The following is a 25,812-nucleotide window of genomic DNA, read 5'->3' on the forward strand; positions in this document are numbered from 1 at the left end:
AAAAATGTCTTTAATATGAATGATTTTAACCAAGTAATGCATTTACTGAGAAAACTGTATGTTAAATGAAATACACTAGGCTCACCTCTTGAAAGTTCTAAGGTAACCGAGTATTCTGTACACTTGATCACTTTCTTGGATCCTCCATTCTTATCGTAAACAAACCTTTTAAAATGAAGGACCAAAACTAAGGGCAGTTCTTCTATGGTGATCCTCCGTGATGCTTCAACCTAATTGAATGGTAGAAACTGTCTGTAAAAATATGTGCAAACTGTCAGTTGTTCTGGTTAATTATTTTTATTTATCCTATCAATACCAGGTTATCCATTTATAACAAGATAAAATTTTCATTTTGTAACAACTGTAAAAAGCTATAACCATTCAAATTCTTACTGTCATCTCTAACAACAATTTTCTGAAAGATACAGTCAATAATCTGATTAACTTGAATTTTGTTGTCGTTAATCTTTTCAGAAAATGTGCTGTTCCAGTCAGATTAAAAAACTACTGAGGTGATAATGGCAATTACCCAACACATAATAATTCAATGTTTGTAGCAGTGTTCAATTCACTTTACTCCTAAAGGTTTATAGAATTATCAGTTTATGTTATTACAAACATACAAAAAAAAAAACATTTGACTTTCTCTTTATTAAATTTATTATTTCAAACATTATTATGAATGTATTATCCAGTAATGGCTTGTAAATAAATTACATGTTTGTTTAGAACAGTATGCTGATGTATAGTAGAACTATTTATAAGAACTTATAAATGAAAGCAATGAAGAATATGCAATAAGTCAACCATGCTACATCCAGTGCCATCAAGTTTCATTAGGAAGGCTAGGATATCACATAGTATTGGTTTATATCATTAATTTTCAAGAACATTTTCTTATGGTGTGAAATAAATTACATAAAAGAACCATAAATATTACTAATTTTATTTAACTATTTTTCTACTCACTCGATGGATTATGCTGACCTTGTGACCTCAATGTGACCGTCACTTTACATACTATAATTTTTACCATGTTTTGTATATCTTCATAAAAATATCTGAAGCTTTCTTTAAACAAGTCTTTTGTGCACAAGAAATAAGAATTTTTAGTTATGTATTTTACTAAAAAGGTGTCAGGAAGTATAAGGAGTTACATTGTTGACTGCTGTGTGTGCAAAAAGAGATTTTTTTTACATTATGATTAAAAATCGTTTTCTTCGTCTAAAAATTTTCAAATTTCATTTGTATAATCACTAAAATCTTCTAATTAAATATCAAACTATTTTTTTTCAGATGAACTTTACATTCTATCTATTGATTTCTTTACCATAACTCTATAAGGGGTCTGTCAGTTTGACCTCTCTTTTACTCACTGTAAAACTTTAAAAGGTCATAAAATGTGAAATACAGTGACAAATACTATTCTGTCCTCTTTAGTATTGACCTGGAGTTGGAAGGTACTTCCCTCAAGAGTTTCTATTTTGTCTTTTCACATCTATTTCCTATGTTTATTTTATTGTTAGCAGTATCCAGCTGATCATATACCAACAGATCACTGCTCTTTGCCACTACTATTTATGTGACAACACACTACCACATTGTTGGCAGGAAAGAGGCTCATGCAGCAGGACTTCCCACAAGTTTATCACAGTCTTAACTCCAAGTACACAATGGGAGAGGATTTATTAGCTTGTTTATAATACAGTAGTTGCAACAATAATTGCCTGAAGTAATAAAAGTGCAAGATAACATTTATGATATGACTGTACAAAGCTCAGGCCAATCCAATAAATGTGGTAGGTATTTCTGTTACCTTCCCAAGGTGGCTGAAATTGAGCAGTACAGGTGTACAATGTGTGTAAGTGTTTGTGAAAATGTATGTATATATCTTATTACTATTTACTCATAAATGCTTAACTTTTAATTATTTTTCATAAAACATATATAGAAAAACAATAATTTCTTTGGCTAATTATATTACAAAATTTATTTGTATTCATGCATCACACTCATTAAGCCTTGCCATTAACCTTTTATTCTCTCACATAGAGAATGGGGAACATAATTTTCTTATATATATTCCAAATATTCATTTCAGAAAAACCAAAAATTATCCACTTACTATATTAGTACACATAAAACCACTGTAATTTATATGGCTTTCTAAGTTGTATGTTAGATAAGAAAAACTTCATTTCTACTCAGAGCAATGAGTTACTTGACAGACTTTGAGATTTGCAGTCAACTAGAAGCTTCCCATTCAAACCAAGTACAAATGGCTATCAGATTTAAACAGTTAGAAATGTGCTCTTTCTGTTGGTTATGCAGGTCTATTTAAGAAAATTAGGTGCAAATAGACAAGATGTTTCAGAACAATGGAGTAGTGGGCAGGGCCACACTTATTGGTTTGTGAAAGTATCAACATCTCAGCAAATTAAAGAAGTGGGAGGTTGTTATTTCATATTATAGTTTGTAAGTGTGAAGTTTGAGATTTTAATTCTTTGACCACCATAGACATTGTATGGTAGGAGTCATGAAGTAAAAACTAACAACTAAACAAGAAGACATACCATGTGACACACAAAAACATATTTGGCATTTTTTAAAATATTTTCTTTTAAATTGAGAAATTATTACATATATCAAACTTTGAATAATAAACTATGTTGTGATGCCTCTTTCACTGCAATACAATGATAATGTTTAATTACATTTTGAAAATAACTCTAGAACATCATAACATATGCCCTCTGACCTGCCCACAGAGAGAGCTGTCATTTATGAATCAAAATTATGGTGAAAATTAATAGTGTTGTACTGTTTGTTTTTTTAACACCAATTTTTTCTTCTTATTATTAATTGAATTAACTTTATCATTTACAAGAACTGGCAAACCAAAAAGCTAGTCTTCTTATCAGAGTTAAATTAATCTTAAATTTAACAACTCAGGCTGTTTCACAAAAACTACACATTGTAAAACAACCTAATTATCAAATACACCATAACATACACTTATCATATATTTAAACTGTATTTAATTAATGCTTCCAAGTTGAAATGTAACAATAAACCATAATTAGGGATTTTTTCTAAACCAAAAATTTTTTTCTAAATACTTGAACATAGAATGCAAACTTTGTAAGAAAACATATGTATTACAGATAAAGTTACTTTATTATTATAAACTTTTGTACTTTGATTTTACATTGCCAATCTTCATAGAATGCCTTAGATAAAATTAACAAACATTTTCTTACACTTATCTTACAATATGTGACCAATCTTAGTCTTTCTTTACCATAAATACATGAATGTCCTACCTCTTGCTTAGTTTTAGCAGACGTGTAACCTTGAACAAGCTCCTTGTTTGTAAGGTAATTTAAAGCAGAGAGCACTGAAATAACCTTTTCTGACTGAAAAAATTCCAAGATGTCAATAATGCAATCATTTTCATACCCAAAACAAATACAGGAACAGTTTAGTTATATTCAAAAGGTTGTACCATAATGTTTATACATTGTATAAAATAAAATAGTTTTTATGTTTAGAATATGTAAGAATCAAAACTGGTTCAATGTTAAATAATACTTAATTATTAGACCTCATCACATAAATGCTGTTTGAAAAATCAGTCAGTAATATATAAAAAATGGTTGTAAAAAGTATGTACCTGAATATCAAGTTGTAAAGTAAAAAATGGTTGTAAAAAGTATGTACCTGAATATCTAGTTGTAATGTAAAAATGGTTGTAAAAAGTATGTACCTGAATATCAAGTTGTAATGTAAAATGGTTGTAAAACATACATGCATATCAAGTTGTAATATGTACCTGAATATCAAGTTGTAATGTAAAAATGGTTGTAAAAAGTACATACATGCATATCAAGTTGTAATGTAAAAATGGTTGTAAAAAGTACATACCTGAATATCTAGTTGTAATGTAAAAATGGTTGTAAAAAGTACATACATGCATATCAAGTTGTAATGTAAAAAATGGTTGTAAAAATTACATACCTGAATATCAAGTTGTAATGTAAAAAATGGTTGTAAAAAGTATGTACCTGAATATCAAGTTGTAATGTAAAAATGGTTGTAAAAAGTATGTACCTGAATATCAAGTTGTAATGTAAAAATGGTTGTAAAAAGTACATACATGCATATCAAGTTGTAATGTAGAAATGGTTGTAAAAAGTACATACCTGAATATCTAGTTGTAATGTAAAAAATGGTTGTAAAAATTACATACCTGAATATCAAGTTGTAATGTAAAAAATGGTTGTAAAAATTACATACCTGAATATCAAATTGTAATGTAAAAAATGGTTGTAAAAATTACATACCTGAATATCAAATTGTAATGTAAAAAATGGTTGTAAAATTACATACCTGAATATCAAGTTGTAATGTAAAAAACATGGTTGTAAAAAAAATGGTTACAATACCTGAATATCAAGTTGTAATGTAAAAAAAAAGTGGTTGTAAAAAATTACAAAGTACCTGAATATCAAGTTGTAATGTAAAAATGGTTGTAAAAAGTACATACCTGAATATCAAGTTGTAATGTAAAAAAAATTACATACCTGGTTGTAAAAATTACATACCTGAATATCAAGTTGTAATGTAAAAAATGGTTGTAAAAATTACATACCTGAATATCAAGTTGTAATGTAAAAAATGGTTGTAAAAATTACATACCTGAATATCAAGTTGTAATGTAAAAAATGGTTGTAAAAATTACATACCTGAATATCAAGTTGTAATGTAAAAATGGTTGTAAAAGTACAAACCTAATGAAAAATGGTTGTAAAAAGTACATACATGCATATCAAGTTGTAATGTAAAAATGGTTGTAAAAAGTACATACCTGAATATCAAGTTGTAATGTAAAAATGGTTGTAAAAATTACATACCTGAATATCAAGTTGTAATGTAAAAATGGTTGTAAAAATTACATACCTGAATATCAAGTTGTAATGTAAAAAATGGTTGTAAAAATTACATACCTGAATATCAAGTTGTAATGTAAAAAATGGTTGTAAAAATTACATACCTGAATATCAAGTTGTAATGTAGGTAAAAACATGGTTGTAAAAATGGTTGTAAAAATTACATACCTGAATATCAAGTTGTAATGTAAAAATGGTTGTAAAAGTACATACCTGGTTGTAAAAAAATTACATACCTGAATATCAAGTTGTAAAAATGGTAAAAAATGGTTGTAAAAATTACATACCTGAATATCAAGTTGTAATGTAAAAATGGTAAAAACATGGAATATCAAGTTGTAAAAAAATTACATACCTGAATATCAAGTTGTAATGTAAAAATGGTTGTAAAATTACATACCTGAATATCAAGTTGTAATGTAAAAATGGTTGTAAAAATTACATACCTGAATATCAAGTTGTAATGGTTGTAAAAATTACATGGTTGTAAAAAAAATTAAAAATACCTGAATATCAAGTTGTAATGTAAAAATGGTTGTAAAATTACATACCTGAATATCAAGTTGTAATGTAAAAATGGTTGTAAAATTACATACCTGAATATCAAGTTGTAATGTAAAAAATGGTTGTAAAATTACATACCTGAATATCAAGTTGTAATGTAAAAATGGTTGTAAAAAGTACATACCTGAATATCAAGTTGTAATGTAAAAAATGGTTGTAAAAATTACATACCTGAATATCAAGTTGTAATGTAAAAATGGTTGTAAAAATTACATACCTGAATATCAAGTTGTAATGTAAAAAATGGTTGTAAAAATTACATACCTGAATATCAAGTTGTAATGTAAAAATGGTTGTAAAAAGTATGTACCTGAATATCAAGTTGTAATGTAAAAATGGTTGTAAAAAGTACATACATGCATATCAAGTTGTAATGTAAAAATGGTTGTAAAATTACATACCTGAATATCAAGTTGTAATGTAAAAAATGGTTGTAAAAGAATATCAAGTAATGTAAAATGGTTGTAAAATTACATACCTGAATATCAAGTTGTAATGTAAAAAATGGTTGTAAAAATTACATACCTGAATATCAAGTTGTAATGTAAAAATGGTTGTAAAAATTACATACCTGAATATCAAGTTGTAATGTAAAAAATGGTTGTAAAAAGGCAGACGATTCACTTCCAGTTGTCAGAACTGATCGTATCTGGCCACCAAAAATGTCAGAAATTGGAGATCGAGAAAATTTGGCCTATAAATATATATATATATATATATATACACATATGGAAGAAAAAAAACTGTACAACTAATTCAGCTAGGAGTAAATAAAAATCACATTTCTAACCTTTAATCACAAAATTTACTGTTTCTTTTAATATATGCCATTTGTTAGAATATGCTGAAAACAGACTAAAGCATCTAGAGTAAACCAAAAAACACTTGGGAGCCCTCATACACAATAAAGCAATATCTCCTGAACTCCATTTAGGACTACCACATGTCCAGAAGGTGACTCAAACCCTTAGAAATCAGGTTTAGATATCCATGGTGAGCAGAGCACAGATAGCCTGTTGTGTAGCTTTGTGCATAGTTCCAATGAATCAGCCACTCATGTTTGTTCCACTGACATAGTCTTGATCATGACAGTAGAGGATGAAAAAATAATTGCGGTAAAATTAATTCCAACTGTTTGGCATACAGTAGGAAATCAATGAACTGCACTAGTATTACATTCAGTGTAGTATAAAACCACATTATCTGTTATATATAACTTAAGTTTTGTGTACAGTCCAAGATAAATGTGTAGCATCTAGTTGCCTTCACCTTGCCTAGTATTTTATTTTTCACATTTTTAGTCATCAAATCAGTCTAGTCATCCTGGATGGTGTTGCTAAGGTAACAATAGTGTATTTCATTCTTCAAGACAAAACAAAAAATGTTCTCATGCAACTGAATCACATTTTGCTAATAATTTAAATAATCTGAGGAAATTTATACTATTTTGTTCAAGCTCATTTATATGTTGTTCTTGACTACAAAAGCCTAAGTATTGTAATGCTAAATACTGCATTATGGCAAGATGTCTTTTTAAAATATTTTGCCACTAGTGTTTATAATTGTGTGTGAAAGTTTATCACGAGTCATACCTTTGTTTAGGATCTTTTCAAAGTTTAACCATTTCATCACACATTTATCATGCTCTTTGTACCTTCCGTGTAATGTTAAACGCAGACTCAAGCACTTCTAATCTGAATAACCTTGAGAAACAATGGCTGTTCACGTCTTGAAAACAAATAAGCAAAACAAAAATACATAGTTTTCACTTTGAGAACATGCCAATCAAAGTTGTAGAGAAATCAAATGAAATGTTGGTTTTTATCATTCTTCCAAAAGTTACCATTTTTTTGTTATTTGTGATAAAATTATTTATAAATATGAAATTATTTTAATAAGTAATTTTGAGGCCTCAGACAGTTGCCTCACTCCAAACCTGCAGCTAATTGACATTCAGATAATCTATTGTTAACAAATGGAGAATATTATATGAAAACAAAACAATGTTGAACCTGTTACATAAATGATTTGAAAACTAAAGTTTATTTTGTAGTCTATAATACCAAATATATTGATTACCCATTTATGTATAATAGCAAAACAGGAAGACTAATGTGTGACCAAGAACAAAAATCTAGGACTTTAAGACTGGAAACATACTGATGTTAACCTCATATTTATTCACAACAAACAAGTCTTTACTCAAATTTAACAAATTTGCTTAGTAACTTTTAAACCAAAAAATATATAGCAAGCTAATAAGACAGTGTGTACGTGTTCCACCAGAATCTAACATAACATTATTCATAAGGGTGTACAATAAAATGCTGAATATACAATAAAACCTGTCTAAGGTGGAATTGCAAGGGACCAAGTAAAATTTCCAGCTCAAGCAGGTTTTTCGGCTTAGACAGTGAAAATGCATTTCCTTAATTTCTGGAATGTTATACTTGCTTAACTCAAGGGAAGTAAGACATTTGTGAATAAAGTTATCATACTATTTGTGCTATATTTATTAGAACAAAAACAGACATTCAAAATTTACACAAGTACATAAAATTTTAATCAAATTTATTTGAAGAAAGTGTCCAGTTTCGACTGTTTCATTTTTATAATTGGCTTTCTCATGTGTTTAAAAGTAAACACAATTCTACAGCCTTTTTATGAAGTTCATTCTCCCCCTTCATTTTTGTATACAATTTGATAACATTAATATAACTTAACACTTGCAATAAAGTAGAAATTTCTATTTCCTCACTATCTTTTCCATTTTGTTCATCTTCTGAATCTCTCACACTGTTACCATCTTGCAATTCTATTATAGATTTTAAATCAATTTCATCAGTCTGTTAAAACATTCTTGTCAACGTTGACAAAACTTTCCGCATTCACAGAATCATCTGCATCAATCTTCTCAGTTTGGAATTCACTAGAATCGTCATAACAAACAACTTCTCCACAATCTCCGCCACTATCAATAATAAATCCATAGTTTTGAAAGCACTTTATTAAGCATTTGGTTGAATGACTCAAAAATGCAATTGCATCTAACGTATCAATTTTCATGGTCATTTCAGATGCTCTCTCATAGTTGTTCATGTTTGTAATATGCTGAAGCATCAATTTTCTGTATTTCAATTTTATACACTGCATAATTCCATTATCTAGTGGCTGTAGGACTGATGTTGTACATGGAAGTAGAAAGACTAAAGGAACATTTGAAAGTTGAACCTTTTGATGACAACTTGCATTATCTAGGGAAAGTAGAATATTCCTATTTTCTTGTTCCATTCTTTTGTTTAATTTGTTCAAAAATCCTCAAATACAGCACTTGTCATCATGCTTTAATATTTCCTTTCCATTTCACAGGAAATTGGTTCTTCCTAAGTTTTTGAAACAGTGCATATTTTCACTTTTACTTATTACCCATGGTTTCTCTTATTTTCCATCATGAAATGCAATCAAAAGTACAGTCAAATGTTCTTTCGAATAGCGACCTCCTGAATAATGATGGCAGAAAAATGTATGAAATATATTTAACCAATACTTACTGTAACAAATGTCAGAAAATTTATTAATATTTAAATGAATTATTAATTAAATAAGAAATTAATATTTAATCAAAAACATTTTTTTCTGCCTTACTCAGGTTCTAATTCTACTTGTTGATAGATGAAGTCGGTGAAAGATAGTTTTCCATCCACGTTATGCAGGTTCTGCCATATAGAGGGCCTTTTATAAGAAAAATCTTAAGATAATGCTGCAAAATTTTGATATTTCTGGCTTGTACGGGTTTCTGCCCTATGCAGTTTATGGCTTAGACAGGTTTTGCTGTATTAGGAAAATTAGTTCCATACTTAACAATTTCATTATTAGATGATCAACGATACATTATTAGATTTCAAATAAAATGTGAAATAGGCTTAACAGCTTTTACAAATTTGTAAAAGAGCTTCTCAGAAACCCATCCCAACACTTGCACAAAACGTACAGCAATATGTCACTCACAGCTTTCCTTTTATTTCCGACAGATTATGGGATTATCATAAATTATTGTATAAACCCCATTCTGACATCACACAGCAATGATGTACAGTAGGGTGCATCAGCAGATAAAGGATAAAAATTAAAATGTCCCAATTTTTTTGCTCAGTTGTGCCACTGCATGAGGAAAGAACATAGACAAAGTTTCATTTCAATCGCGAAGTATTTAGGGTTCGCGCATCCCTTGCAAAGTTCACTATTTTCCTTAAATTTACCCTACATTACATTGTTAATGGTAATTAAATTATTTAAAGAAATTATTTAATATTTATTGATTATACAATTAGCAAAACCAAAAACTTGAAAGAAAAATTTATTTCATTGAAGTTTTATCTTGCCTGCCCCCTTCGCATTATGTTCGCCGATGTTCTTCTGCCACCTGAATCATATACTGAAATTGATCTTCGTTCTTGGTGCGCCCTTTGCCATAAACTGTTGAATTAAAGCTACTCCTCTTTCAGCTCGTCATTTGTCACAAAAGTTTCTTTACTCTGTCCTTTCCTTGTTAGGTACTCTTGAGGCGCTCCACTCTTTCGTGGTAATGATAAAATGCTACTAATATCCAGATGGTAGAAAATTTTCTTCGTTGCCAAGGTAAAAAAATCTGGAAGTTTTCTGGAAACAGCATTGCTTGCAGCATCAACGGTTAAACGTGGAGTTGGCCTAGGAGATCCTTTCACGGTATTCATATTTGAGACCATCTTGAGTTTGTCGCTATTCGTTACACCGTCATCAAAGAGCGCAAGCCCAACTGCAACCTCAGATAAATACCATAAATGCCGATTCATTGCCTTTGTACCAACTTCCTTAATCATATGATTTTCATGCAATGCAAGTTCCTTGAGTAGTGTAAGGTCCCTTCGAGCTGTCACAGAAGCATCCTTAGCTGTAAACCATGAGAGCAAGTAACGTTTAGTTATAAAGACACACAAATCGCCAAGTTTGCTGCAGAAATGTGCGTCATATGAAACACGAGATGAAGCAGGCCGTGGTTGCAGTCTACCAAACTCCTCTTGGAACATCCAAATTTTTAGAAAATATATTGCTCGAGCCATCCATCGTGCACGATGTACAGCACCAGAAGTACGGAAAGAAACTGAAGAACGTCCGTGTGGAAGAGATCCAAGAAAAATGACAGCTAATTCCAAGAGCTCTTTATAATAGTCCCATGGTTGATGAGATTGAAGGAGATTCTGACAAAATTGAATAATATCATCCTTCCAAGGCTGTATTCGGAGTGGCATTGGTTCTACTGCTGTTATGTACTTAGTTTTATTAATTTTAGGCCAACAATCTCTAAAGTTTAAAACAAAGTAATATCTGGACTTTTGATGTCTCTATCATGAGAGTAGAGAATACAGCTCAGAAGAATCTCCAAAATGTGATGTCTACAGGCAAGGTGCAAGAGCTCACGTTCAAGTAACATTTCAATCCTCAGACAGACGCCAGATTTGGATCCTGTATTGGTCGCCGTGGTGTCAAAGCAAAGCGATTTAATTCTGTATTTTACATTCCATTCTACTAAAACTGATCCGATCTCAGAAGCTACTGAATTTGCATCCCCACTATCAATCTTGGGCACTGAAAGAATCTTCTCTACACCTTCACCTGAAACTAAAATTGCCAAGCGTTCGATCTTCTCTCTGCCAACCAAGTCAGGCATCAGCTTACCATCCCAATGTAATATCAAAGGAACGTTTGGAGAAAAACTTTCCTTCAATTCAGCTGCTAGAAGAGTACGGTTAGTAATTCGTTTCCTCCTTATGGAACTTTGGTTAATGGCAAGATCCTCGATATTATGTCCAATATGAGCTGCAAAAGGAAGCAAAATTTGCGCGGCTTTTCGGTCACTGATCTGGGTTCTGTCTGAAGCCGAAGCTAGCCTTTCACTAATGCCAACTTTTTGTTTGGTTCTGGAAGCACGTTGTTATTTTGAGCGCATTGCGCAACCCCTAAATATTAATGTATTGGATTGATTTTTACGCTAGCATATTTTTTTCATTGAATGGAATCAAATTATAAGCGAGCGACTGAGTGTCACAACTTTTGGTTTTTTGACTCACCCTAATGTACAGGTATGATGACCATACAAGGTGATACACTCACTATTAAGATGAACCAAACATTCAAAAAACTATAATTTTTTTAACAATCCTGTACTTGGGGTTGCTATAAATAAGAAGATTGATATATCAAAAGTCTACTGGAAAAAGTTCCATCTTTTACCTTTAACCTGTTGACTGCCAAGTGTTTCAGCTGCTACAATACAACTCTTAATGCTTTTTCATTTTGTAACTTTTTTCGTAATGTCATTTTGGATCAAAAGTGAAACAATTTCAAATACATGTCTGGTGCTGACATCTAGCGTTGAAGTTAGGTATTACTGAGAATGAATTAACTCGTCCGTGGCACTGTATTACCGGCTTGGACGAGTTATCTCGTCTACAGTACTGAACAGGTTAAGACAAATTCATATATTTCAGTAGTTTAAAACTAATAATTTACTTCCTCCAAAATCGTGTGTAAAATGTTAACTTCTAATTTATTTTATTCAGTGTAATAAAAAAACTAAACACTAAAAAAGTACAGTATGATAACTATTTTGTTAGCATATTCACTTCTAGCCACTTCCACTGCCACTTTAACTACACTGGACGACTTAAAAAGTTGAAAAACTGGTTTATTAAAACACAGTCAGAAAAGTTTTTCTTCATAATTTCTTTATATAATGAACTCTAAATCTTATGTGCACAAGTTAAATATTGGTTCAAACTTATTTGTACTTACAGATCTGGTCAAAATACTTTTTTTCTTTGGTCCCATCACCTGCCATCCTTCATCCGGATCATCTATATGGCCATTAGTTGACATTTCTTCATTACCAGCTTGAAAACAAATTGTTTACTTATTCTGAATATTTTAGTTGTATAAAACTCAAAGATGGATTATCAAACATGGTGCAAATGAAAAAAAGGAAATAATACAAGTATGAGAAGAATAATTTAATAATACTCACTGTTTTTCACTTCATTTTCTCTTGTAATCTGTAGGACTGCCAGCATTTCTTCATGTAAACCATTTAAAATACAACTCAAAAACTCCTCAGCATCTTCCTGATGACCCTATAGATAAGTTATAAAATAAACAAAATACCAATGGCAGAGTGAAAAATGAAAGCACTTGATCGCAAGAATACAATTAAAAATAATATTAATTTGATAAAATCTCATTCAGCAGTCATTTTCAGTCAGAAGTCAGAAATTATCCATAGATTTCATACTGAACAAATAATCACAAAAGGAATAAGTGGTATTACATCAAATTGTATTAATGTATACTTATTGCATTTATGAAATTGTGTCATGGTTTAATTTGATAAATGTAACAAGAGTATACATTAATACCAATATAATTTCCATTAAATAAAAACAAAACAAAACTAAGGACAAATTTTGCACAAAAGTGCCAGTATTTAATGGACAAGTATTTTAAACCTATAAACAAAACATGAATTCTAAGTCTTACTTTTGAGAAGAAACTTTGTTTTTCTGAAATAATTGTTATGACTGTTTTATTACATAAATGAAGCATGTTTGTGTATAAAGGAAAATGGTTCTGTTATTCAATGAGTGTAAAAAACACAAACCACACAATAAACAAATATTCCAGAGAGAAAACAAATTCAGATCACAAGATCCAGGGACCTTAAAAACCACTTCAATGGTGGTTGTTTTTTAACTAAATTCTTATAAAACAGAATAAAAGTTAGTGTCTGTTATGTAAATTGTTAATATAGACATGCATGTGATGGGTAACAGTTTAACAAAATTTAAACATTATGTACTTTAATGACCAATAACACTAAAAACAGATCAAAGAAATGAAGTAAATCTTACAGGTCATATGTTGTTAATTCAAAGGCATTTCACACAAGTGGAAGTTTCACAAAGTTAGATTTTATACACACCATAATACACACAGGTATGTCTGACAATACTATCTATGCTATTACAATCTATAATCTTCTCTTTCTCTCATATATGTATCTATATATCTATGTGTGTGCATGTATGTGCACCCACAAACATAGGTACCCAATTTTATATTTTATTTAGAAAAATACAATAATAATACAACTTAATAAATTATGTCTTTTATTCAAAACAATTTACTTAAGGTTAACAAGTTTAACATACCTTCACACATTCTGAATTTATGACATTCAACATTTTATATATGTTTACTGGCTCAAAAGAAAGTCCAATAACAAGATCTTCTTTCCTTTTATTTCTGCTGGATTGTGGGATGACTGGAAATTCTTGTATGAACTCCATTCTAAACACCATACAGTCAATATTTAAGACTATGTGCCTCACATATCTTGGTACATTAATATACATTTACAAGTTCATACAAAGTAAAACACTGGAAGTTGTACTTTGTTAAACATTTTAAAAATGCTAAAGCAGTGACAAGCAAAATATTTAATGCTTTAAATGATTATAGCTTAACATTTATGTGAAATAAACTATCTCCAAGAAATTAAATTAATATAGATTCCTACTGTTAAACTGTTAGTTTTAAGAGCAAAAATTACCTCAAGGTTTAGACAAAAATCACAGCTTACTTTTATATAACATATAACTCATGTTACTTCTATTGTCAAATTCAAATTTTGTTTTGATTTTTTTTTTAACTTTTTATCTTTGTAGTATTCTGAAATAAAGTAACTTGTATTACAATTCACAAATATTTTGGGAATATTCTGAAAAAACATCCAAAACATTGTTGATTATTTAACCAGACATTTTTTTTCCAAAATTATTGACACTTCAGAGAGAACTTTTTTTCTTCTTCCTTCAGCACAGGATGGAAAATAAAAGTTCATTTGATGTATTTCACTGAACACAATGACAAGTAAGAATGCATGTTAGGCTCATTTGTACCTTAAGATCTAGTTTTAATGAGAAACAAAGATGGTATACTGTCAGACCCCCATATCCCATTGGGAAGCATTTCTAATGATGACACAACCTTGGTTACCAAAGTGATTCAAGGTATATTCATAAATTACTAGGATTTTAAACTGCAAAACTGGTTAAACCTTTCATGAAAGTCAGATGGAAAAAATTCGAGTTTTAACTAAATGTGTGAATTAATGTAAAGAGTTCTGTATGGTATAAAGAATTCAATTTACCAAACTGACTAAAAGACTATAAAGAACAAGTTACTTGGAGTGTTTCTCATTTGCTTAAATTTCACACACAGCTACATGAGGGCTAGCTGCACTAGCTGTTCCTAATTTAACAGTGTAAAACTAGAGGGAAGGCAGATAGTCATCACCACCCACCACCAACTCTTGGGCTACTCTTTTACCAATGAATGGTGGGATTGACTATCACACAATGGCTGAAAAGCAAACATGCTTGTGTTGCCAGGAATTTGAATTGCAACCTTCAGATTAGGAGTCGAGTGCCTTAACCACCTGGCCATGCTGGGCCTCCTGGAAGTGATTTTTCCACATTAGTAACATTTCTGATTATTTTGCTACACATTTTGTATTAAACCTCTGCACAGCCACTGCTTCATGTTGAAGTTCCAAAGAAGAGCAGTAATCAAATATAATGTTTATTAACTATTAATGGCACCTAAATTTAGTTTTTCCAATTACCAATATTCAAATAAAAACAGTTTTTAAGTTACAGGACTACAAGAACTCTAGAGGTCCAACCACTATGAAATATACATGTACACATTTTTTGATACCCATTGTAAAGATCTTTCTTACCAATGTATATACTTAACACAAGCAAATAATTTTAAAATACTTTTCTCTAAGTAACTTCTGGGGAAAAAAAAATCTATTAACAGTAAATAATTTAACTAATTAGCAGTCATAGCTTTAACAGTCAACATTTAAAACTGACCATTTTGTTTATTCTGAAGCAAGAATAACAACTTATATCTCACAATGAAATAAACCTTTCAAAGCATTAAACCAAAAACTGAAAAAAAGAAAAAAGCAGTTAGGCTAAGTCAGGATTACAACATAAATGTTAGGCATGTTCTTATCAACGCTTCCTTGCTTTTAACATTTAAACTGTCCATATTCTAACATTCGTTAAAATGAGTTAATTTTTTAAAACCCTAACTAGATATGTTTATGTTATCACAATAATTAACACACACACATACACAACTGAATCTGTAAATATTTTAGATTAAAAACAGATGAACGACATTAAAACAACTATAGTCCTTTTAGTTCACTTACAGGCTATCCAAGATTGGGGTTGATGAATTCTCACGGCTCTGTCCAGATACATTAGTTAACTGTTTTAGAAGATTATAAAAAGGAGGACATACCAATAAGGCTTGCAATGTCTGAATGATGAATTGTTAAAAAAAATGTATACAATCATACATATTACATGACTAGTAAATTATTTTTAAAACTCTTAACTACAGCCATTAAATTATTAATTAGACTCAGGTGATCATAAATGCTATAAAACACTACAATGATAAATATTTTATCACAAACCTTCACCAGTAGTACTAAGTTCATAATACTGATCTGTGATATTTAGAGAAAAAGACCAAGAAAGGCAACTTAAACCTCTGTTCACAGGATCAGTCACATTGATTAACCCTGGATTTGAGAAGCTAAACATATGAACTTTTACTGTAGCTTCAATTTACAAAATATTTCAAGAAATTTGACAATATTTTAGTAAGTATTACAGCTTGTGCACAAACATTAACTTTTTAGTACAGTGTTTTCACTAAATTTGTCTATGAATTCCAAAGCCTTTATTAAATCAGTCAGTCCATCAGAGCAAAAGGTGAATTTCATGCTGCGAATATAAATATTTCATCTTACATACGTAAAAAAATGGCTCATTTTCATGATGACTAAAGAAGGTCGAAACTTTCGCTCCTCTACGTAAAATATTTTCTCAACCCAAACGAGTCTTTTTTACATATATATTTTTTCTCTACAAGCGGGTTTTCTTGACATCACTGATTTCATCTTACAGTTTCATACCTCATTTGCATAACCTCTGAAACTTACTAAGTGAATGACATTTTTTTTAAATGTTAAACACTTCATTCATTTTCTACATTAATACCTTAACATACTTAATTCCTGGGTCTTCAGAGAAATCATCCAAATATAGTTGAAAAATATGAAATAAAATGAACATTATTCTTTTGTCTAAACTGACTTATTCAGAAAGTTCCCAATAACCTCTTTTAACAATTCGAATTCAAATGTTAATATTTTCCCAGTTATTTTATATGATTTTATTTCAGTACTTTGTACACACTTGAGAAGTAATCCTCAGCCACAACATGATAAATCACAGCAGAAGCCATCGAATGTTTCTTATGCTGGTAAATAGACAGCACATGAAATAGAACAAGCAAGTGTTGGTTAGCAAGAAGGTGAGGAATTTCAGACATTTTATATTACTCAAGTTTTTTTCCGAGGTTAAGTTGAAAAGTCTATAATTTTAACATTACAGCTACTTTTATTAAAAAGAATAAGTTAAAATTACTAAAGATTTGTAGCACTCATTGCAAGGTGAACTTGTTTACATTTGAGTACTACTGAAGATATTTTTCTCTAAGCCTTATTGAGTCTCACAAATTTGGGTGTTCAAAAGAAAATTAATGTAGTTGTCAGACATGCATTTTTAAACAAAATAATTATGTCAATAACTAGAACAGAATGTTTCAAGAATATATAATTTAAGTTTTATGAATAAGCCATAAGTAGGTTTAAAATAATCTTAAGTGTTTGGAGCAGCAAACATCATCATAAGAAATCAAACAATTCCTAAAGAATTATTACTGTCAATATAACCAATACTGAACAAAGCAACTATCATTTGCACAAAATATAATTTTATCTTTTTAATTGTTATAAACATATTCATCAGCTATGTAAAATTATTTAATTATCTTGAAAGTCAGAGTCAGGGGAAGGGTTTATTTGATGGGTTTGACAAGTTTAATGACATCTCATCCAAAAATGAAAAAAAAAAAAAAGGTACAAATTTTATAATCTTGACTGTAATTATGCACAAACTCAAATTCTAATTAGACAACTTAATATCAGAAACTGGAACCCACAGTTTGTCACATGATACAGATAAGTCAACAGATTTTAAAAATTTTTTTTGAATAAGAAGTTAAAATTTACAAACCATAAAAAATTGAATTATAAACTACATTTTCATGTCAAATTTATTTACATATATTGATATCTGTTTAATCAAATGTTCAGTGCATCACTGTAATAGGCTGTTAATATGTACAAAAGTAACCTCCTGGATGGAAAGGGTTAAAATATACCAATTTTAAATGATAAAGATGTAATGCTTTTCTCAACTCTAATAAGTTCATTCTAAGCCACTTCACACTGTCCTTAATAAAACTAGTAAATACACCAAGACAATGAAATTATAAATACATAAAAACAAAAGAGAATTGAATTATATGACAGTTTCAAACATTAGAGATTATGAGTATGATAACAAGTTACAAAAAACAAATTCAAATAAGTGTAAAGATGGAAGAAGTCTTTTTTTTATTTATAAAGGTCCATCCTTGATAAATTAGAAAATATAAAAGTTTACAAGATAGAATTAAAGATACTTTTTGATTTCCTGCATTGATATTTCAGGTTTAAAAGTATAACATAATTGAATGTATGCTCTTTTAATGTATAAACTGATTTTACAAGAGCTGTTCTTTAGTTTTGCACAAATATTAACCTGTTTTGTATTTTATACTGATTTATTCTTGCACACAGTGCTATATTAATATTTATTGCTCCAAAACATTAAGCAATTCTGTCTACAATAATTTCTGGGATATACTCAAAACACTGACTACAGTGAATGTCATATTATTCAATGTACATAATATGAACTGATATTTGAGCTTCAGGAGAAAATGACACAGTAACTTAGGTTTCCAAGTTCTCGTGTCTACTACAAATACAACAAATGTATTATCACATGTTATTGTATAAAGCAAGTTACATATTTATTATTTTATTTAGTTCACAAAACTTTTTTAAAATTTCTGGAGTCTAAGTTCAAGAATTTGTGGAACATTTACAATATTTATAAGAAAGGATACAGCATTAACATAGCACCAATTACTTCGATTAGTAAGTCCACGAGGCTGTAGAAATGCAGTGCTATGGTTTAGGTGTGTACTTTCAAAAACCTCTGCAAGATAAATGAAAGTCAGGAATGCAAGAAGGACGTATAAAACTTGAAATTCAAAGCCTTAAATAACTAAGCCTAAAAAATTCATATATGTATAGAAACATAATACATCAAAACAGTTAAATTGTTTTTTAATTATATGTGCAACTTGAAAGTGAAAACTGAAAAGGACCAGCCCAAAAAAGTTTCTCTGAAAAAAAAAAAAGAGTTTATAAACAAGTATTCATTTTTAAAAACGTTTATGAAACTAAATTAATGATAACCTAAAATATAAATCATAATGTTTGGCATATGAACATCTACTTTTATTAATTGTAATCCTGACCAAAAAATGATCATGTAAGAGTGATGGAAGTGAAATCTTACCTCTTAAAAAGATTTGAACTTTATATTCACCTAAAAATGGACCACTAAAAAGTAATTAATCCCAAAGCATACTTACTAGCCAACTTGTAGGCTAAAACATCATTTTCGGCTTTCACAATTTTGCAATTCTCAATAGTTTCTAGATCTCTTTTTTTATGTTTCACAGGTGTTGTTTTAGGAGAAATGGAAGGAAGTCTCTCTTTCTCAATTTTCAGTACAGCAGCAGGACAAGCACTCTGGTTTTTAAATAAATCTGCACCAGGCCGTCTTTGCCACACATTATCAGATGTTGCTTTAGTTACACATGATGGGACAGCAGATACATTCTTATTTAATTCTCCGAGTTCATTTTCTTTGTCAACTGAAGTTTTAGGGTGAGCCTCTTTAACTAAAAAGTCTGATGTTGCAAAACTAAGATCAGGTATTTTCTCTGTAAGAACTGGTGAGTTTTCTGTATCAGTTGAAGACATATTTTCCAGAGTTTGTTCTAACACAGCTGAGCACCTATCACTATCTTTTATAGCACCTGCATTTACAGTTTCTTCAGCTGGCAATTTATCAAACTCATGTCCATTGCAAGATAATAGCCCTTGATCAGTTTTTACACAACTGTTACAACTGCTTTCATTCCTTGTAAACATTTGTGTTGTAGGTATATTTTGACTGTTCTGAAGATCTTCTGGTTGCATGTGATGAAATGTATTAATATGAGATTTATACATATTAGGATCTTTGCTCAGTTGATCCTGCTGATTAAACAAATTAATCTCTACACTTCTTGTATTATTGGAACAACAGGTGGGAGTAACACTTAACTCTTGAATTCCACCATCAACGCATGGGATGACTGAAGTGGTTCTTGCACCACTACCATTACTGTTGGTGTCTCCTTTTCCTTGGTTGAAATAACTATTGATAACTTGAGACGATTGAGGATGAATATATCTAGGATACGGAGATGGTATAAACGGAACTGGATATAATATTGGTGGGGAAGGCCTTTGGTGCTGATAATGAACAGGGCTCATAACAGGTGGATAACTGGAAGCAGTCTCTTTCATACAAATGGTACCTGTGGAGTTTGGAAAACTGGAAGCAGATACGGTAAAAGGCACTGGAACCAAACTTGGGCATCCTGCAGGCAGAGAATCTTCAAAAACAGCTCCTTGGGGATGTGACTGCTGTTCTTTTGAGTTGTTAACTGAACTATAATAGTCAACTGAGCCCTTATGCTGGTTACTCTGCTTTTCAACAACAATTTGCTCATTTATTGGTTGATTTACAATTTTGTTAGGCTGAGCAGGGTTACAATCCCTGTTGGTAGTACGAGTGGGAAAAGCAGGCGGCAGAGAGTTGCGCTGAACAAGAGAAACTTCTGGGTGATCAAAACTGCTGGTAAACACTGGTGAGTTTAACTGTTGAAAGTGAGAAGGAAGCAGTGTGTAAGAACAAGGTATGAAAGGGAAAGCTTGGGAAGCAACCAGATGAGGAACACTTGTAGGCCCACTTGGAGATATAAAGGGTGGAGGTACTACTGGATGATTTGCTGGAGAACCAGTTTGATGTTGAAATCTAGGACCCTCACACAGGTTCAGTCTCAGAGAATGATTACAATTTTCTATTGTATTTTGAGTCTGCTCACTTATGTTATCTGAATTAGGAAAACAATAGTAACATTTACATCTTGCAACAGTATTGTAAACTGGTACAAATTACAGAAACTTGCATCTATTTGACACAAATAAAGAAATAGTGTGAAATTATACTTTCTACTCTTTACTTCCAAATGTTTTATCAGTCTATATAAAAGCAATACATTCTTTGGATGACAATTATTTACTAATATAACAAAAAAATGCAGAAAATTATATGAATCTTGCTAAAAAAAATGTAATAAAACATTTTGCCTATAATATTTACCATATTTTCTATTCAGGATCAACAACAAATATTTCTATCCCTATAAATATAATATACATAAGATAATAAACAACACTATCATATGATAAAAAACAGCAATATAAATATGATATTATTTCATTTCAAATGACAAATACCCTACAACCCAAGTACTTTCAAAACATGGACCTTTCTTCTTTTGGGGTAGAATAAAATAAATTCCACCTTTTGAAAGCCCATGGGTTATAGTTTATACAAAGACTTCTAACACCTACATCTTTCTAACATCATGAATACTATTCCATTTATCAGTGCACTTATGTATTCCATTAAGAAGATTCTCAGCTATACAATTTTGCAAAGAATATAGTGTGATTTGAGCTTGTACACCTACAAACAGATATATTATCAACTTAGAGATTACAACTCTTAATAAAGATTTATGCTTATGATAGAACAAAACATTTTACACCTAGTTTTCAAGGCAATTAATGAAGACTATGGGATTTTTATTTGATTTTTTCTCTCTTCTCTGTCTTGACCTCAGTTTAGTAGTCAGTTGGCTGTATTAGTAAACTTTCACAGAAATATTTTGTGAAGAACAAAAAAGAAGCATTGACGATCAGTTATTTTAAATATGTATTTGGTTACTGACACTGTCACATGGCTTTTGTAGTTGTAGGACAAGCTTAAGGCACAGAGAGTCAAAACAAACCTAATGTACTTAATTTCAAATTGTTTTACCAAATATTTTACAAAATTTAACATTGCATGAAATTTTCCCCCTAAAAAATTATGAGTGTAAAATTTGTAATTATCCTAATGTTAGGAAAGTTTCATTATTAAGATTTAATTACATGTTACTCTTGCAGAAACTGTTCATAATTTTTACAGAACTACATAGATACTTGCTAAATCTCAGAAAAAACTAAAGTTTAGTGCAAATGTACAGTCACAAATATTTATCTTTTTATCGTTAACACCATTAAGTCACTACAATCTAAAAAGGGGTGCTGGAAGTGTTAACTTTTTCAAAGTCTCTCTCAAAACAACAACAATAAAAAACCTATGAAAACACTGAAAATTTGACCCAAGTCCAAAGAGTCACAAAATTCTCACGCCTTCTTAGAGCTTGTATGAAACATCTACAGAAGTAGAAGAGTTCATGTGCATTTTTTGTACCAAAAAGTAAAAGGTTCTATTTTTTAAAGCTATTTTAAGTATATTAGTACATTCATAGCTTTTGGGCTGTAATAATATTTTTACAGTATGGTTGAAATTTCAATTAAGCTTTTAAAATCTACAAGGGTTTCTCTACCTGACACAGTAAAACTGGATAAGAAAATACAAAAAACTAAGTTTAAATTTAAATAATCAGTGAAGTTCACACATATTTAAGAAAATTTTTAACTTCTAATATCATACATAAGCTAGTTCCTGCTGATAAGAATTCAAAAGTTATTGATTCTTTTTAATACAAGTAAGGAACAAATACTAATTTGCTCATTAATTCATCACAGGCCTTTTGCAATAGTGTTATATTTTCTACAAAGTGTTTACTATTTAGAATGTACAAACTGAGGTCAGCATTCAAAGTTTACACTGTTAAGTTAGAAAACTGTTAGTTTTAAGTTTTCAATTGTTACTATTCTTCTTGTTGAGGCCAAACTTACTAGACTAGTATCTATCAGTGATCAATTTACAACACACAATCACAACACATACATCATTGCATTCTAATTTGAATGATGCTGTATTATAATCACTTCATCAGTTTAACACTGACATAAATAAACATTTCAACATACAAAAATTGTAAAAGTGTACTTACTCGTAGTCTGATTATCTACTGAAGGAAAGAAATTTGCAGGTGCATCCCATGGAAGCTAAAAAGTAAAAACCTTAAATAATGAAATACTTTAGTTTACAATCACATCAATAAATACAAAAAAAATGTTTTTCTTTCTCATAAATGTTTTTTAAATGTAGCAACTAGTTAATATTACTTGACTCTGATTTCATTGAACAAATTTCTGTTATTATAAAATATCCATAACATTTTATCATGAAAAATTCAATATATTTTCATTTTTATCAACAGATACACACTTGAAGCACAACATCATACACCAAGTCTATAAGAAATCTTTGTCTTCATTTGGGTTATCCTTTTAAATAATACAAGATTAAGAGGATATTCATTATTTTCTGACTGTTTCAAAAGTGAAAACAAAAAAACATCATCAGCAACAAATGATGTAAACATGACAGTTTACAACTATTATTCAGTAAACAGTACTGAACATATAGTCAACTGAATACTTCACACAAAAAACAAATACTTTTGTACTACTTTTACTAAAATACTGTATGCTGAGAAACATGAAGTATGATTTTCAAACATGTTCTTATATAAACATTCTAAATAACAATAAATGCTATTTCTTACCTCAATGTATTGTACACCACCAGGGGGATGAAGAAAAAAATTAATTTCTTCTACTTCATTTTCAGGTACATCAGATAAATCCAGAAACTCCAAATCCTAGAAAACAAAGTTCTTGTAGATGATGAAATAATATATATATTAAAATAATTTGCATAACTTAAAACAAAGCCAAGGCTTTGATATCTAAGCACTGAAAGTTTTACTGGTTTCAAGTTAACAAGATGCACTGTATTAGTTAAGCAGAATGAAATGACATCACATGCAATTTCATTCAGTTAGCAAAGAGATCATACACTATTGTCACTTTTTTTCCCACCATTAATCAAGATTAGTGAGGGAAATATTAGACATTAGCTCTGCTCATCAAATTTTGCAATCGGATGATATTTGGAATTTATTATTGCTACCTCATATTCCATACCATTATAGAGTTCAAATTCATAAAATCATAAACTTCACAGAGCAATAAACTTTATAAAAATAAAGCAGCTCACTGGAAATATAAGAAGTGGTAGTTAATACACGTCCAAGGAGAACTGCTCACCTCAAGTGACAGACAACTGGAATTAAGTTGTAACCTTATTTCCAACAGCTGGCTTTAAATCAGGCAGTTTAAATAACAAATACCATTGCAACTTAAGCATTTACCCCTTGGAGAAAATATGAATGCTCTTTCCAAATCTAGATGCATTGAAAATCAATTTTCTGACCTGATGTTAAATAATCCTTTATATTATATATTTGTATGGTATATGCAAAATTTGTTTTGTAAAGGTGGGTAAGCCCATAGGTGTGTGAGAAAACAAAAATCAAAGATACATACCCACATAAGACACATGTAAGTGCCAATATCATTTTTACAAACCTCCCATAAGTATTTTACTACATACATAATTACATTGAACCACAACACTTTGTTGAAAATGAATAGCAGTGTTATAGTTTACAGCTGTTCTTTTACACCAAGTCACCCAACATTAAAATAAGTAAACATTTAAACCCATAATTTATTTTTTTTTAAATTATCCATTCTATTTTCAAACTATTGCAAAGTGTTGGTCTCCACTACCACCAACAACTCATTCTTTAAGTCGATCATTCATTTAGAAAAATAAAACTATTTTAACTGAAATTATCTTGCTTTACTAAATTTTAAACTTTTGTACATTCATCCCATTATCTTCAGAATACAAATAAACCATATACTTTTATCTCCTTACTTCCATAAATAATTTCAAATTTCATTAAGATTATCTCTTACACTTCTTTCATGAATAGAAAGTAATTTATCACTATACAAACATACTGAGACACTGGTCTGCTTTTGAGTGAGATCAATTCTATTATTAACAGTAATCTAGATTATGATCATCCACATGCATTACTTTGCACTTATTATAATTATAGGTACCTTATCAATATCTATTAAAATTACCAACCAATTAAAACAATACCTCAACATCCTTAATACTGTTTAATGCCATTGTTTTACATATTTAATTAGTTCATGAGAAAACTTCAAATTAAGTGGTCTTAATATTTAAGTTAAAGAACAGAAAAATAAATATAATAATCTATTAATAAATAAATTACAAAAACAAAAATGTACTGTATGACAAAGAACTTTTGCTAGAATGAACAGAAAATTAAAGCTGATAAAATACTGGTACAGTTTTCGTTAGGCTTAAAATCGTATGTTTGATAAAAACGCCCAATATAATACTAAACCTAAAAGCCTTCTATTATATAATCGGATTACATCCAAAGTTCATACACTATCGCTTTCGACAGGTGTATCTACCTTCGAATTCAATATCATAAAAATGTTATTCGTTTGGAGTAGCAAATGCTATCTTCTTGAAATAAATACGATTAGATAAAACCAATTTCTATATTAAATTTCCTTAAATTTATTTATGTTTTACAAGGAAATATTACCAGTTTAATATTATTCATTTTGAAATTCTTTGAGTCATTGTTCACAACACCTGTCACTCACTACATGATGATGTCGATCAAGATGGCGTAAGGATATACAATAACAGATGGCAGGGGGATAACAAACAAGTGGTAAAATGTATCATTTTGTACCTCTTAATATGAATAAAATTTAAAAGTAAACAATGGTACAACCACAATTTCCAAAGTTTGTGCCATATTGTCAAACTTTTAGTCGTTGTTATTAAAATATAACCTGAAAATTATAGGATTTCCGAAATGTGGAATTACAGCAATAATGAATGAATTGCATTTGATTAAAAATCCAATGCAACAATTAAAGTTATACATGACAAAT

At 30.0% G+C, this 25,812-nt stretch overlaps 1 protein-coding gene across 3 annotated transcripts in view; it reads right to left on the reverse strand.

Moving 5' to 3' along the window:
- The window catches only part of LOC143246747 (ubiquitin carboxyl-terminal hydrolase 10-like), a 32,289-nt gene extending 6,712 nt beyond the window's left edge, over positions 1–25,577 (reverse strand). The window contains exons 1-12 of one of the 3 annotated variants that reach the window (XM_076493854.1): positions 25,455–25,577; positions 23,517–23,612; positions 22,899–22,953; positions 19,245–20,819; positions 18,711–18,802; positions 15,832–15,941; positions 13,754–13,892; positions 12,574–12,679; positions 12,345–12,442; positions 6,085–6,207; positions 3,324–3,416; positions 86–230 (exon numbers count right to left, since the gene is read on the reverse strand). In XM_076493854.1, the coding sequence (XP_076349969.1) occupies positions 86–230; positions 3,324–3,416; positions 6,085–6,207; positions 12,345–12,442; positions 12,574–12,679; positions 13,754–13,892; positions 15,832–15,941; positions 18,711–18,802; positions 19,245–20,819; positions 22,899–22,953; positions 23,517–23,612; positions 25,455–25,472 (2,650 nt within the window). In that variant the 5' untranslated portion in view covers positions 25,473–25,577. Of the gene's footprint in view, positions 1–85; positions 253–3,323; positions 3,417–6,084; positions 6,208–12,344; positions 12,443–12,573; positions 12,680–13,753; positions 13,893–15,831; positions 15,942–18,710; positions 18,803–19,244; positions 20,820–22,898; positions 22,954–23,516; positions 23,613–24,970; positions 25,016–25,454 lie in introns of those variants that run through there. The other 2 variants (XM_076493844.1, XM_076493863.1) reach the window with 2 other exon arrangements.
- Between the last annotated feature and the right edge of the window lie 235 nt (positions 25,578–25,812).

Source organism: Tachypleus tridentatus, chromosome 1 (assembly GCF_004210375.1).
Source record: "Tachypleus tridentatus isolate NWPU-2018 chromosome 1, ASM421037v1, whole genome shotgun sequence".
Classification (NCBI taxonomy): domain Eukaryota; kingdom Metazoa; phylum Arthropoda; class Merostomata; order Xiphosura; family Limulidae; genus Tachypleus; species Tachypleus tridentatus.